Source organism: Lepisma saccharinum, chromosome 5, assembly GCF_977018435.1.
Source record: "Lepisma saccharinum chromosome 5, izLepSacc3.1, whole genome shotgun sequence".
NCBI classification, from domain to species: domain Eukaryota; kingdom Metazoa; phylum Arthropoda; class Insecta; order Zygentoma; family Lepismatidae; genus Lepisma; species Lepisma saccharinum.
In genome coordinates, this window is record NC_139233.1 from 39,157,780 (window position 1) to 39,171,259 (window position 13,480).

A 13,480-nucleotide genomic window follows, 5' to 3' on the forward strand; every position below is an offset into this window, starting at 1 on the left:
TTACACGCTGTCAGTCACAGCAATTAACTGCCATGTCCAACACTATAACGAGGGCACGTTTTCACAAGAAACATTAGAAACATGTTGACTGCCTTAACGGGTGTGTGCGGGACGGAAAATTTTCAAAATTTCCCAATACCGTGAAAATCTTTAATTGTACACACTATTTCCCCTTCAAGTGATTATTTTTGCACTTCTGCAATAAAAAACTGTTAATTTTAAGAAATTTCAGACACTTATAGTGCAAAAAATATCAAGAATTTACCTATTTTCAAGAAGATCCTTTGGAATTTCTCTGTGTTCGGGATTACGAAAAGTCGGGAAATTATTTCCCGAAGTCGTGATCTGATCTTGATAAATTCACATCCAGTCATTCTTTTTAAGTACGCTTCTGCACGTAAAAACTTGGATCAGAGGTATCATGAAGGACATTCAATTAAGTGGTCTGATAGCTTCTATTTGTGAAAAAAAGACAAAGACCTGTTCATCAACAAAGTGATAGATGTTTATGGAAAGGAATCAAGGCGAATCCAGTTTCTATATAAATAGTAGATTGGAGTCTGGAGTTGTATACAACAAGGCCTCCCCGATGGCGCAGTGGTAGCGTCGTTGCCTCGTAATCAAGGGGTCCCGGGTTCGATACCCGGTGGAGTGGTTCGGATTCCACTTTAAACTGCAGGTCCTGTCCCGATTAGCCTTACTGCGCATAAAGTGAGACTTAAACACCAAATCAATCAATCAATCAATTGCATACAACAACAAAGTATTTTCAATTCAACTTTAATAATAATAATAATAATAATGGTAATAATAATAGTTTCTATGACTGAAAGGGAAGATATGAAATCTTACTCTGTCCCCTCCCCCTAGAAAAAATCCTGCGGGCGCCCTTGGACTTACGACTGACACTTTTAGCAACCTGTTATTGTAAACCCCAATTCTGCATAGCAAGGTAATGTATATAGCCTATATATACAGGGTGAGCCAAAAGTGTGGAACCACCCAAATAAAACACAAACAGGCTGACACACACGAATGCAATGTCCCGACACATGATGTAGAGGAGGGGGAAAACCTTCCAGATCATGCAACCAAGATGGCCGCCGTCTTGAATAGAATCATATTTTCTTAAATGGGAATGGGGCCATGTGACATATGAAATGACGCTAGATTTTCCCGAGAAAAACAGTGGTGTGTTCAGTTTTAACATAACTTTACTCATTCTCATGTTATTGTTCATTTTATGGACCTTGATGAAACAAAGAATCAAAGGTACATTTCAACCATTGAAACGTCTGGACTGAAGAGAAAAGTGTTACAGAAGATGTTCAAAGTGGTGGCCACCATGTTCGAGTGTTAAGGCGATCCTCCGTGCCCATTCCTCGTGAACCCTTACCAACATTTCCTGCGGAATGCTGCCACACGCTTCAACAATTCGCTGTTTCAGGTGATCAAGGTCCTGGATTTTTACGCATACATAAGTGCCTTGACGTGACCCTCACAGATAGAAATCCAAAGGCGTTAGATCTGGGGAACGTGGTGGCCATTCCACTGCACCCCTGCGGCCTATCCATCTGTGGGGAAACTGCACATCACAGTATTCTCTGGCAACACAACCGATATGTGTTGGGGCACCATCGTGCTGGAAGAATTCGAGAAATGATCCATCCTCAGACAACAACGATGGTAGGACAAATTCGTCCAACAACTTCCTATAACGTTCTGCTGTACACCCTGTATATATAGAAATTACCGACCGACCTCCGTGACGGAGTGGTTAGCACAGCGTGCTACGACACCAAGGGTCCCGGATTCGAATCCCGGGTAAATCATGGATGTTTGTGTTTGTCTGTTCTGAAGTCCTGAATGAGAAGGTAGAAAATTTCATATAACTTGATGTGATGTTGAGGTTGAGAAAACTACCGCCTAGGAGTTTTCCTTTTAAAACGTTAACAAGAAAAGAATGGTTAGTACATCGCACTACGACGCCAGGGGCTCCACATTCGAATCTCGCTCTTTGCGTGTGTGTTTCTGTGAGTGTCCCTTCGTCAATTTTATTATATTAACACTCATTCTCATAGTAGCCAAAGAGCCTCCCCGATGGCGCAGTGGTAGCGTCGCCGCCTTGTAATCAAGGACTCCCGGGTTCGATACCAGGTGGAGGCACATAGCGGTTCGGATCCCACTTTAAACTGTAGGTCCAGTCCCGATTAACCTTACTGTGCATAAAGTGGACTTAAAATACCAAATCAATCAATCATAGTAGCCAAAAGTGGCAGAAAAGCCACGCTACGTAATAAAAATTAAATAAATAATTACCATTGTATCAAAACAAATCAACGAAGAAAATTATGTAAAGGAAAGTTATTCAGCTGGATGTAAAATATTCTATGTATAATATAGATAATATAATATATTATATAATACATATTATATTGTATTACATATATGTTATAATATAATATATAAGTAATACGATGTGAATTTTTGTCTTGCATGGTGACACCCTCTTTGTATATGTGTGTCTGTGTTTGTCCTGAAAAGACTACGCCTACAATAATAGAATGTCACATACGTATATGACAATGTTTTGTTGAGGAAGAACGCACAACATGTTTTCCCATACTCATACTTACCTAAGATTCTCCTTCCTTAATGCAATTAATAGTTATTTACGAACATAATGGTATCACAATACATGAGAATTTAAGTCAATTATGGGAAATGTGTATAATTAAGGTGAATTTATGCCAAAATAAGACACAAAATGCACTCAAATTGAAATGATTGTAGACAATTCAAGGACGCAACGATTACATATACGTATAACCTCTGATGAATACCATTCACTCATTCTAGTATTTCCCTCAACCTTGATTCAATTGTATACATTGCTTCTTTGTGTAATATTGCTGATTTCCTTACTCTCCCTTTCTTTACGTCTTTTCGTCAACAGTAATATTTCCATGTAACTTAATGCACATTTCCGACTACATACAACGACATTTCGAGGAGAGTTTTTAGAGGGTCCAATCCTGCCGAAAATCTTCGAGATAATAGTACTAATAACGAAGTACGAATAATTAGGCCTCTTTTTCAATTTCTTTACACATTGTATATATATATATATATACACCTAGGTATATTGGAAAGTTGAAGTAAGAAACTAATCATTGAATAACATACACGTATGTAGAGTTTTATTAATAATATATTTTAGTTCTCTCTGAAGGTAACTATAATTTGCACAAAAACATAATATTCATAGTTTTAATTGTTGCATAGTTTCTTGTTTCATTCTGTATTTCTGCACTTTCCCAGAGCCGGTTTTTGGAAAATCGTCTGCAAAATGAAAGTAGCGAGGAATCTTGAAGTGTGAAATCTGAAATGCAAAAACAGAGAAGTTAATGGGGATTTTCTGTGTTTTTGTATTGTGTAGTAAGAGCTAATTTTCAAAGATTCTCTGTATTATTTTTATTACATTTACATGTTTCCAAATGCAGTTGGCCATAACTTTGAACAACTCTTATAACACAGGTTAGTATTCGTTTTGAAATATATATATAATACTACATGTTGTCATCTTCGAAATAGAAACTTGCTGAATTGTCAAATGGCTAAAACTAAGAAGTATCAAAACTCTCCGTTACAGCAAATGTTAGATTTGTACAATAAGTTATCAATGATAGATAATGAGTTAGATTTTTCGTATTCCCTGAATATTTATAGAACAAAGTTGCAATCATTATGTTTTACACAAGAAATTATAGAAATTATTGTCTTATAAGTGCAAATGTTTGGGATTTCTGAATATAAATATATGTTATAGGTGAGGTATTTATTTGTTATCATTTATTATGAGTGTATGTAGGGCTTTGTATTGTTTTGTATTCCCTGAATGTTTGCAAGACAAAATTTCAATCATTATGGTTTGCGCAAGAAATTATAGAAATTATTGTCTTGTAAGTGCAGACATTTAGGAATTTCTAAACATGTATATATATATATATCATGGGTGAGGTATATTGTTACCATTTACTATGAGTGTAGGTATGGCTTTGTATTGTTTTGTCTTGTAAATATCTATTTGTGTGAAGTATCTCTTTATTTGTGTGTATGTGTGTTTTTATATATTATTAATTATGTATGTATATTTAAACTGTATGCAAGTCTCCCATAATTGGAGAAGACAACTACAACTACAATTAAATAATTGTCTGCATGCTAAAGATATGTGCGTAAGAATAAGCGGAGCGTTACAACAGCGGCATCTGTGCATGACTCGCCGTCTGCAGTCACGTGCTATCTCGGCCCTGACGTCATTTCTCCGAAACCCGCAACGGAATTCTTTGGAACTTTTTGCGACAAATACAACTCAAGTACAACTACTCATACTAGCAAGTTTCGTTTCATTTTTTTGAATGTCCAGGATGACCTCCAATTATGCCTAATTTGACTGTACTAAGATAACAGCGACGATAGGACCGACCACGTGCACACCTAATAACGAGAACCGGTTGACGTATCTTTCTGTCTTAGCCCTCAAACGAGTATTTCGCAATCGAGTTTATTTGTAGCAGGAAAAAAACAACATGATAATTCCAGAAACAACAATACACGTAGATACATAGTTCAGCACGAAACACAGTCGCCAGAATAACTTTTCGCGTTTAATATTTTTTGCGGTTTTTCCGTTCGCGTTCAATCATCTTGCACTTAACTTCGTTCTTATTACGTGTGCGCTTAGCCCCTTTCGTTCTAATTCCTTTGTGCTTAATCCGTATCGCAGTTGTTCCTGTCGCGCATATTCCGTATTGAATTTTGTTTTTTCGCTTAATCTGTTTCGCTGTTATTCCGTTCGAGCTTAATCCGCCTCGCGTTTATATTGATTGCGGGCCAACTGTCCACCAAACGTCTTTGGGAGTGTTTGAATCGATGGTTGTCAACAATGCCAGTTGCGAAATAAAAGCTGTAGGGGTGACGTCACTCTTTCGTTACACTGTTGCCAAGCGTACGCTGTTTCTGTCAATTGTTTTTATTAGCTTGTTTGTTCAGTGTTTGACTGTTTTGTGTACTCGTTTTCCGTGCTTTGTGTACTATTGTACAACTTTTATCCAGTAACTGCGCTGATCATTTTTTATATCTTCCCCGTTTTACAGTACGTTTGGCAATGCTGCGTATCCGACGCTCATTTGTTTCGTCCCGCCAGCAATATTCGGTGCCTTGTGACACGAAAATGCCCGATGTCAGTCGAAGAGAATTAAACTGATCGCTGATTCGTTGTTTACAAGACGCCATCTGGAAATGCAAGCAGTATAGCTGAAACCGAGCTCACCTTTCCCTTGCAGTAGTCGCGTAGCTGTTCTTCAGTCAAGCTACGTTCTTTCTGAACTCTGACCCAAGCACACACCTCTTCCCCCATCCTGGCGTCGGGGACTCCAAACACCTGCAAATAAGCACATAAACGTGGTTAGGGAGGAAGTTCTAGCTACTCGGAATTTCAATTTGGATTGGTGCGAGGACTTCTGCTTAATTTATCGTATGTAAAAGATATGTACAGAGAATACACACGCTTGGAAGTTACGAGTTACCTGAACGGTAACTTTAACTGGTTACATTTTGAAATCAGTAACAGTAACTCGGTTATTTCTTCAAGCAACTAGGAACGAAAATAAATTACTTTCGCAATTACTTTAAGATTTCTATTGCATTGATTTTTTTAGACCATATTGCTTTCTTGCACTAAATGCTAATTATTAAAATTGTGAGAATATTTTTTATCTTTAAAATCCCCACTTTGTGTTCCCATGTGTCCAAAGTATGTTCACTTTATAATATTTTTGACATGAGAGAACATAATCTTAAATTCAACATAACATATATATACTACACACACACACACACACACACACACACACACACACACTCGTATATATATTTAAATTTTCAAGAACAGGGATATACATTTAATTTCATTACGTCTATAGTATTTTATATGTATATAAAATTCTACGATTTGTATGGACATCCTCACTGAGATCAGACTCCGTGGTCCAGTCAGTAAGGGGTGTCTGACTGCCACTCAGGCGATCCGGATTCGATTCCAGGGTTGGATAATAATTTCTGACAGAAATCTGTCTAGCAATGTCTCTGCATGAGGCGGCTCCGTGGTTTAACCAGCCTCAAAAAGTGGGTACCTGGGGCAACCTTGGAGGGTAATGGTCGACGGAGCGTGATACTGATCACATAACCTCCACAAATGACCGAGATGCCCATGTCTTCACGGCATGTTGCAATGTAGCTTTGGTGAATTTTTAAACTTTTCAAAACTTTTCTAAAAATGAACAAACTAGATTACATACACCCCTCCCCTGTTGTGCTACTTTAAAGCTTTGCGTACCTGAGCCTCTATGACTGAGGGATGAGTCTGGAGAAATTCTTCTATTTCACGTGGGAAAATGTTCTCCCCTCCTCGTATGATCATGTCTTTGATTCTGCCGACTACCTGTCCGTAGCCGCCTTCCAGCATTACAAATTGGTCCCTACAAGAGAAAAAAATATATAAGTACGCAAGGTTGCATTTATCCCGGAGAAAACTTCCATATTTTTGAAGGCTCGTAGTGTTCAAACAAGTCTTCAATGAGCAAGAAAAGTTGTTTGCATTGATGTCCTCGACATCACTGTGCAAATTAACTGGCCCCAAGAAATCCTGGCAAGAAAGATCAAAACGAGCCCTCCAAAAAACAGCATTATTTATCCTGGATGTATGCAGCCGTGCCACAGAGATTCATGGTTGCCACTGCCAATTATATTTTCTGTCTGAAAGCGATAAAATTTTTAGTACACGACAGATCAATCAAGGCAATGGCCAAATTATGAAGCGTGAAAACCTCTACACAAGGCCTATGCAAACCTTGTCTGCTGCAATAGCATAAAATAGAAATGGCAGTATAATGCTTAATTTAAGGTAAGGGGTTAAATTCTGTTACTTCATCCTGCCGGCGTGTCTGCTGGTATAATGATGTCCCGGCAGCATAGTTTTACTTTTAGTACCAGGTGGTTGTAATTAAAGTGACGGTGTTCAGAGTGGTACAGCACGGGCTGTAATGAGAGTAGCAGTCTGAAACTTCGTAGATATGCTAATGAAGCAATGCGCTCGCGAATTATGCAAAAAAAATTATTTCCAATTCTCGCCACCAGGGTAAAAAATGGCGCTGTAAGCAGTCAAAACGTGGAATTTTCCGTAACTCTGATGTCAAAGTCTGTGACATTGCCTAACCATTGTGTGAGCTCCCTGGTTGTGGTTGGTGACGCTTGTTGCTTTTTCCTTTAGTAATGTTCATGTAATTCGAATAGTGAAATTGTAGCGATATTTTATTACAAAGAGTATTGTTTTCTGCGATGTATAGTGTTTTTCCTGTAACTATACCAAGTTTTGACTGCTTACAGCGCCATTTTTTACCCTGGTGGCGAGAATTGGAACTATTTTTTTTGCATAATTCGCGAGCGCATTGCTTCATTAGCATATCTACGAAGTTTCAGGCTGCTACTCTCATTACAGCCCGTGCTGTACCACTCTGAACACCGTCACTTTAATTATAACCACCTGGTATGTTATCCGACAGAAAAATAAATGACACTGGCAACCATGAATCTGTGCCACATGGGTACATACATACATACATACATACATACAGGATAGGAAAATGCCGTTTTCCGAGGGCTCGTAGCGTCGAAACGAGCCATTAACTAGTAAGACGTTTTCTCTTGATGTCTTCTACACACTGAGACAATTATATACAATGCGTTTTAAAAGTCATGCAGGATTCTAAAAAGCTATAACTTTAAAGTAATAGGTTTATTACAACGAAATTTAGTTTTTTACGCAGAGGAAAATTTTAAATTTCGTTCTGCCCACACTGTTGAATGCCATGCGTGTAGGTGATCACGTGATTCCGAGATGGCATCCATGCAGGAAAAAGCTCAGTGCGTGATATGGCTTGCCGAGTTAAAATCTTGTGCTTTGGTGAGCAGAAGGTTCCAAACAACAAACAACAACGTTTGGAAAAACGCCTCCAGCGGAGACAAGTATCCAGAGACGGCAAAAAAATTTAAGATACGTGATGTAATTCGCAACATTGCGGACGAGCACCGTCAGAACGCAATTCTCGGATTCAAACTAAGATTGCGAGAGTGTTTGGATGTGAATGGTGCCCAGCTGCAGATCTGGCGATGAACCAAACCACATGAAACATTAATTTTAAAGTTTCCTCTGTGTAACAAACAATATTTCGTTATAATGAACCTATTACTTTAAGAAGTTATTGGTTTTTAGAATCCTGCAGGACTTTTTAAAACACACTGTATAGGAAGAAAATAACCTCCCATTTACAATCACGGAATTTAACCTCTAGGATTTTTATCGTACAGCGGTAAATTACAAGAAAACATTCTTACCCAGTTCTCAACCATCGGTCAGTACCAATCAGTTCTTGTGTTTTTTCTTCGTCGTTCCAGTAACCGAGCATGTTGCAGTAGCCTCGAACCCAAAGCTCTCCAGGCGTGCCTAATGGCAGTATGTTTCCTTGTGAGTCGACCACCTTTGCCTGTTTGGTAGACAAAAAGACGGAGCTAGGATAATTTAAGACAATTCTCCAAGGAACTTCATTGTCACCATGTTAATCCCTACAAGAACCCTCGCTCATGGAGAGCCCACTGGATCCTCTGCAGTGTTGCCCCGTCAAGAAATGTTTTTAAAAAAGTGATATTTCAAGAGTAAAATTAATGAATTAATTGTCGGGACATTGATGCACTAAATGAAAATATTTAAAAGTGATGCTCCAGAAACATCCTTTCTCAGTGCTCAGGTACAATTTGAAAATTTTCTGTTCACTGGTTCTCGAGATAATCGTGACCAAATTTTCCCCATAAGCTTACACAGGCTTGAAGATGGAAATATCGGGGCTGGATATGACCTTAAGAATTTTTTTATAAAATATCTCTCAGCTAAGATAATTTCCATGCGCTTCTCCTCATGCTAAATTGTCTCCATGTTGATCCCCATAACCCCCCCCCCCTTTCCCATGGCCAAAACTCGAAACGACCTACCTCAATATGTTCTCCCACGCAACCAACAGTGGTTGTAAATGAGTTGATGGAATCTTCAGTAGTCGCCTGGAATGCCATGGTGCTAGTTTCTGTCAGTCCATACAGAGGCTGAAAGATAAGAAAGCGAGTCAGCACTTTGGCTATTTGCGTCGATAAAAACAAGGCACTGACAACATCAAATAAGGGAGATACCGAGAGAAGACAAATCTCCCTCACGCCTTGAAATTTGAAACGGTGCCGAGATGAACTCTCAAATATCAAAGGAGAACTCTTTTGAGATTTGTCGAGACGAGACCGAGAGTTAAAAGAGACTTCTAAATTTTATATGCAAATTTCGCCAAACTCAAAATATTACACATATATAAAACAAACGATTGTGCTTTATACGTAAGTTATATGTATTGATTAATAAATTGTACAAAGCCGCTTTCCACGCCGGGGAAACAGGTTCGATTCCCGAGCTAGCTGACTTCATCTCCCGGTTCGATACACGATGGAGGCACATAGTGGTTCGCATCCCACTTTAAACTGTAGGTCCAGTCCCGATTACCCTTACTGTGCATAAAGTGGACTTAAAACACCAACTCAATCACTCAATCAATCAACGATATCGTTTTTTTTATTATTATAAAGTCACTTCATTGCATGGCGGAAAACGTTGAGTACTTAATTCACGATCCTTCCGACTTCGATTCCCTGAGTGGGCATGTAAGTTCGTTCCTCCGTGAGCATCGCTGCATCAACTTCATTATTCATTCTCTGATTCTCATCGTCGTGATTAGACAAAATAGGTTGAAAAGCACATTGGTTGCATGGACATCGTTAGTGGGGGGGACGCATCTCCAAATAATCCGAAAAATATAATATTGAGTAAATAAATATATAAGATTATCGAGTCCCCTTCGAATAGTTGGAACTTTTGCCGTAGATGTCTCTGTACACCGGCGCCTGGTAGTGTTCTCTCGCGCGATTTCTCGGAACTACATTGTGTTCTTTCGTATAGAAGGATGCGTGACAAATCTCGGAGCTGCGTTTTCTTGTTTATAGAGGAATTATTACCTTGTCACACAGTTTTGCGATGCGTAAGCGATGCGATAAAGAGCGAAATCTTTTGTAAAATGCGAAAATTTTCTTTCTACGTGAAAGCATATGAAATTCCAACGTTAGAAACAATATTTAGGGGTACATCAGTAAAAAGTGGAATCAGAAGCACTACGCACCTCCACCCGAAGTAGTTGAAATAATAATAACTATAAACTATTGATTATTGATGTTATTGTTGTAATTATTGTTAATATCAATAACCAGTTTGCAATTAATCAATAAAACATTTATTTTTACACAATTTCAATCTGTGTGTATCGCCGTGTATATAGCACCGTGCCATTAAGGCATATTTAGGGGATGTGTGTGTTTGTGTGTGTGTGCACTAATTTCATTAACAATAACATTATTAGTTTTCCATGATTCTATTTGTAATGATTTATTTTGAAGTTTTGAAAATATGTCTGTGTATTTCAATTTTTGGAAATTCTACACGGTTTATGATTGCCAATAATAATTCTTTCAAGTGTATGTTGCTTTTAATTTGTTGATTTGAGTGTCTGTAATGTTAATTAATTAGTATAGAATGTTTACTAAGCCAATTGGACGGATTTGGACCCTTTAAACGATCCTTTGCATACGACCATAGCTATAAGCATGTGCAAATACAAAATATATACAAAATATATAAAATTTAATGAACTAATTATGGAACCTTTGGATAGACCTAAACGTGAACTATAGACCATTCTTGTCCTATTTAATAATAATAACCTGTGGCGAAACAGACCGTGAGAGCTACGACTACCTACCGACTGCCGCATTCACTCTCACTGCGGACGGGATTACGGGGTGACATGTGGTCAGAACGACGAACCCACAGCCGTTGTCTTGTCCTATTTGCTGTCATGGAATATTACCCGAAAATAAGGTAAACTAACGTAAAAGACGACGCATAATCTTCTCAGCTACAATGCATTCTACTGATTGCATCACGAAATACTAATCTTTAGGGCGTAGTTTAAGTTCCGTTAATGTAGCGAAGAATATAGACCCGTGGTATAAATATAAGCAAAGCAGCGCCAGTTGACCGACATGTGGAGGCATCCGCGAGATTAAAAAAACGGAGGCAATTTCCGAAAGATCTGCAAAGGAAGATAGGTGGTCTCTGGTCAGGATGTGCCGCGCCCAAATTTATGAACGTGATATATCGTGCTTCATTCTTTCCTCATCAAATATGAATCTTCGAATTTATCGGTAAAACATGTTGCTTATCAAGACTAATGCTTAATTACCCCATGCAGCACGGAGGTGGTGTCCAGCGTATCGCAGTAAAGCTTCATTTAATATGAACAATGATTTATATGCTGTGGGATATCAGGACAAGGCCATGCTATGCATCAGTGTTTCGAAGTAATGAGTTGCTTGTAACGCCATTAGAAGTAATGGCATGGCCAGCTCTAAGAGTGGACCAGAGAGGCCTGTCAAATTAAAATAGGCACATTTCGTGAAAAAGGTAAAATTAAAGTATATAGATGATAGTGAATATGATGATCAATATTTGAAGACTGGAACTCAGGATCTCACAGTTTCCTAGTACAGGGTGATACATAAGTATGGAAACTCTAATTACAAACACACATACCGATACATGATACCTGATAGGGTAGGCTATGTGACCAACTTGATGGTCATCTTGAAGTCTCCCAGCTTGTTTTTGTATCTATTATGACGCACAAATAACAGTTTTTTTCTGCATACAAATTCTGATAGAATAAAAATAATTGAAAACTGCGAAAATATAGAGGGTAAACTGAGACAATAACAATTATAAAAAAAGTTAATCCATAATTTATATCGTAGGCTTACAAAGAAAGAAATCGTTCTTCTTGCTGCTTGAAAATAAAATGGTTGTGAATTGTTGTTAAATAGCAGTAGCTTTAGCCCACATAGGCAGTGACGTGCCCTCGTGGGGGGGGGGTGAGTTCATCGGTGTTATAACCCTCCCTCTTTTGGCTCAACATTTCTAAAAAAATTACTTTAAATGCTGGAAAATATGGCAAAATATAGGGTTGACTACTAAAAAGTAAGACATAATCCTCTCTTTCGAAAATCTTGGGCACGCCACAGATAGGCTAATAGGAAATGGGCTCTCTTCCATGATTTTAGCCTCCCCGATGGCGTAGTGGTATCGTCGTCGCCTTGTAATCAAGGGGTCCCGGGGTCGATACCCGGTGGAGGCACATAGTGGTTCGGATCCCACTTTAAACTGTAGGTCCAGTCCCGATTAGCCTTTCTGTGCATAAAGTGGACTTAAAACAACAATGCAATGCAATAAATCTATGATGATTTATATTAAGAATTACTAATATGGCTGCTCCATCCTCTATTAATTTGTTGGGTTTATTGCTATTAAAGAGGCGGTGTGCAAAGGGTGAGGGACATAACACAAGCGGGTGCACAGGCCCCTTTCGCAACCCTCTAGCGTTCCTATGGATAGAGAAAGAGACGACGAGAGAGAGAGAAAGATAAAACAGAAAGAGAAGTAGAGGAAAGGAGAGAGAGAGAGAGAGAGAGAGAGAGAGAGAGAGAGAGAGAGAGAGAGAGAGAGAGAGAGAGAGAGAGAGAGAACCTTTGGAACCATGGCTAGAAAGCATGAGTCCATATGAAGACAATTCATCCTCTGTTGAACCCACCGCAACGAAATTCTCTGACATCATTTCTACTTCTCAACCTTGGAAGTTCGACATTATACGTATAATCAAAAAGTCGAGTTCTTAATATATTACCATAGCCTACGACAATGCCAAAATTACCACAATTCTATTCCCAAGATTCGATTGGCATTTCCACGGCTGCTCGTGCGATGAAAGTAAAAAGAGGAAGAAAGATAAGGATCGTCTGTTTTCCCCGACACCTCAATCCCGAAACCGAGAGAGAAAGCGAGAGTGTATTTTCCATATTTGCATCAGAAACGGCTGGTCCACTTTTCCGTAAAAGAAAGGAGCAGGGATGATTCCAGTCACGCCACCGGGGGCGTCCCGAGGAGGACATGCGAGCGGAGATCGTGTCTGTGAAAAACCGCTGTTAACCTATTTCCTCGTCTTTGGAGGTTCTTTGCACGGGCTGTGGATACAGCGAGAGAGGAAGGGAGGTGGCAGCATGCAAAGAAATACAATATATGTAAAAGAAGTCGGTTTAAAAATAGTATAAAAAGTGTGTCGCAGCGCGAGAATCGAGGCGAAAGTAGAAGAGGATGCACTTCACTCATATCTTCCATACATACACATAAACGCACACACACACACACTAGTAGATCTAGTAGATA

At 38.9% G+C, this 13,480-nt stretch overlaps 1 protein-coding gene across 1 annotated transcript in view; it reads right to left on the reverse strand.

Annotated features, from left to right (window-relative positions):
• Nucleotides 1-3,210: 3,210 nt before the first annotated feature.
• Nucleotides 3,211-13,480, reverse strand: part of LOC145988336 (medium-chain acyl-CoA ligase ACSF2, mitochondrial-like) — a 31,940-nt gene continuing 21,670 nt past the window's right edge. The window contains exons 9-13 of the mRNA XM_083123204.1: nucleotides 9,109-9,216; nucleotides 8,458-8,606; nucleotides 6,401-6,542; nucleotides 5,336-5,446; nucleotides 3,211-3,382 (exon numbers count right to left, since the gene is read on the reverse strand). Coding sequence (XP_082979330.1) covers nucleotides 3,263-3,382; nucleotides 5,336-5,446; nucleotides 6,401-6,542; nucleotides 8,458-8,606; nucleotides 9,109-9,216 — 630 coding nt within the window. The 3' untranslated portion in view covers nucleotides 3,211-3,262. The remainder of the gene's footprint in view (nucleotides 3,383-5,335; nucleotides 5,447-6,400; nucleotides 6,543-8,457; nucleotides 8,607-9,108; nucleotides 9,217-13,480) is intronic.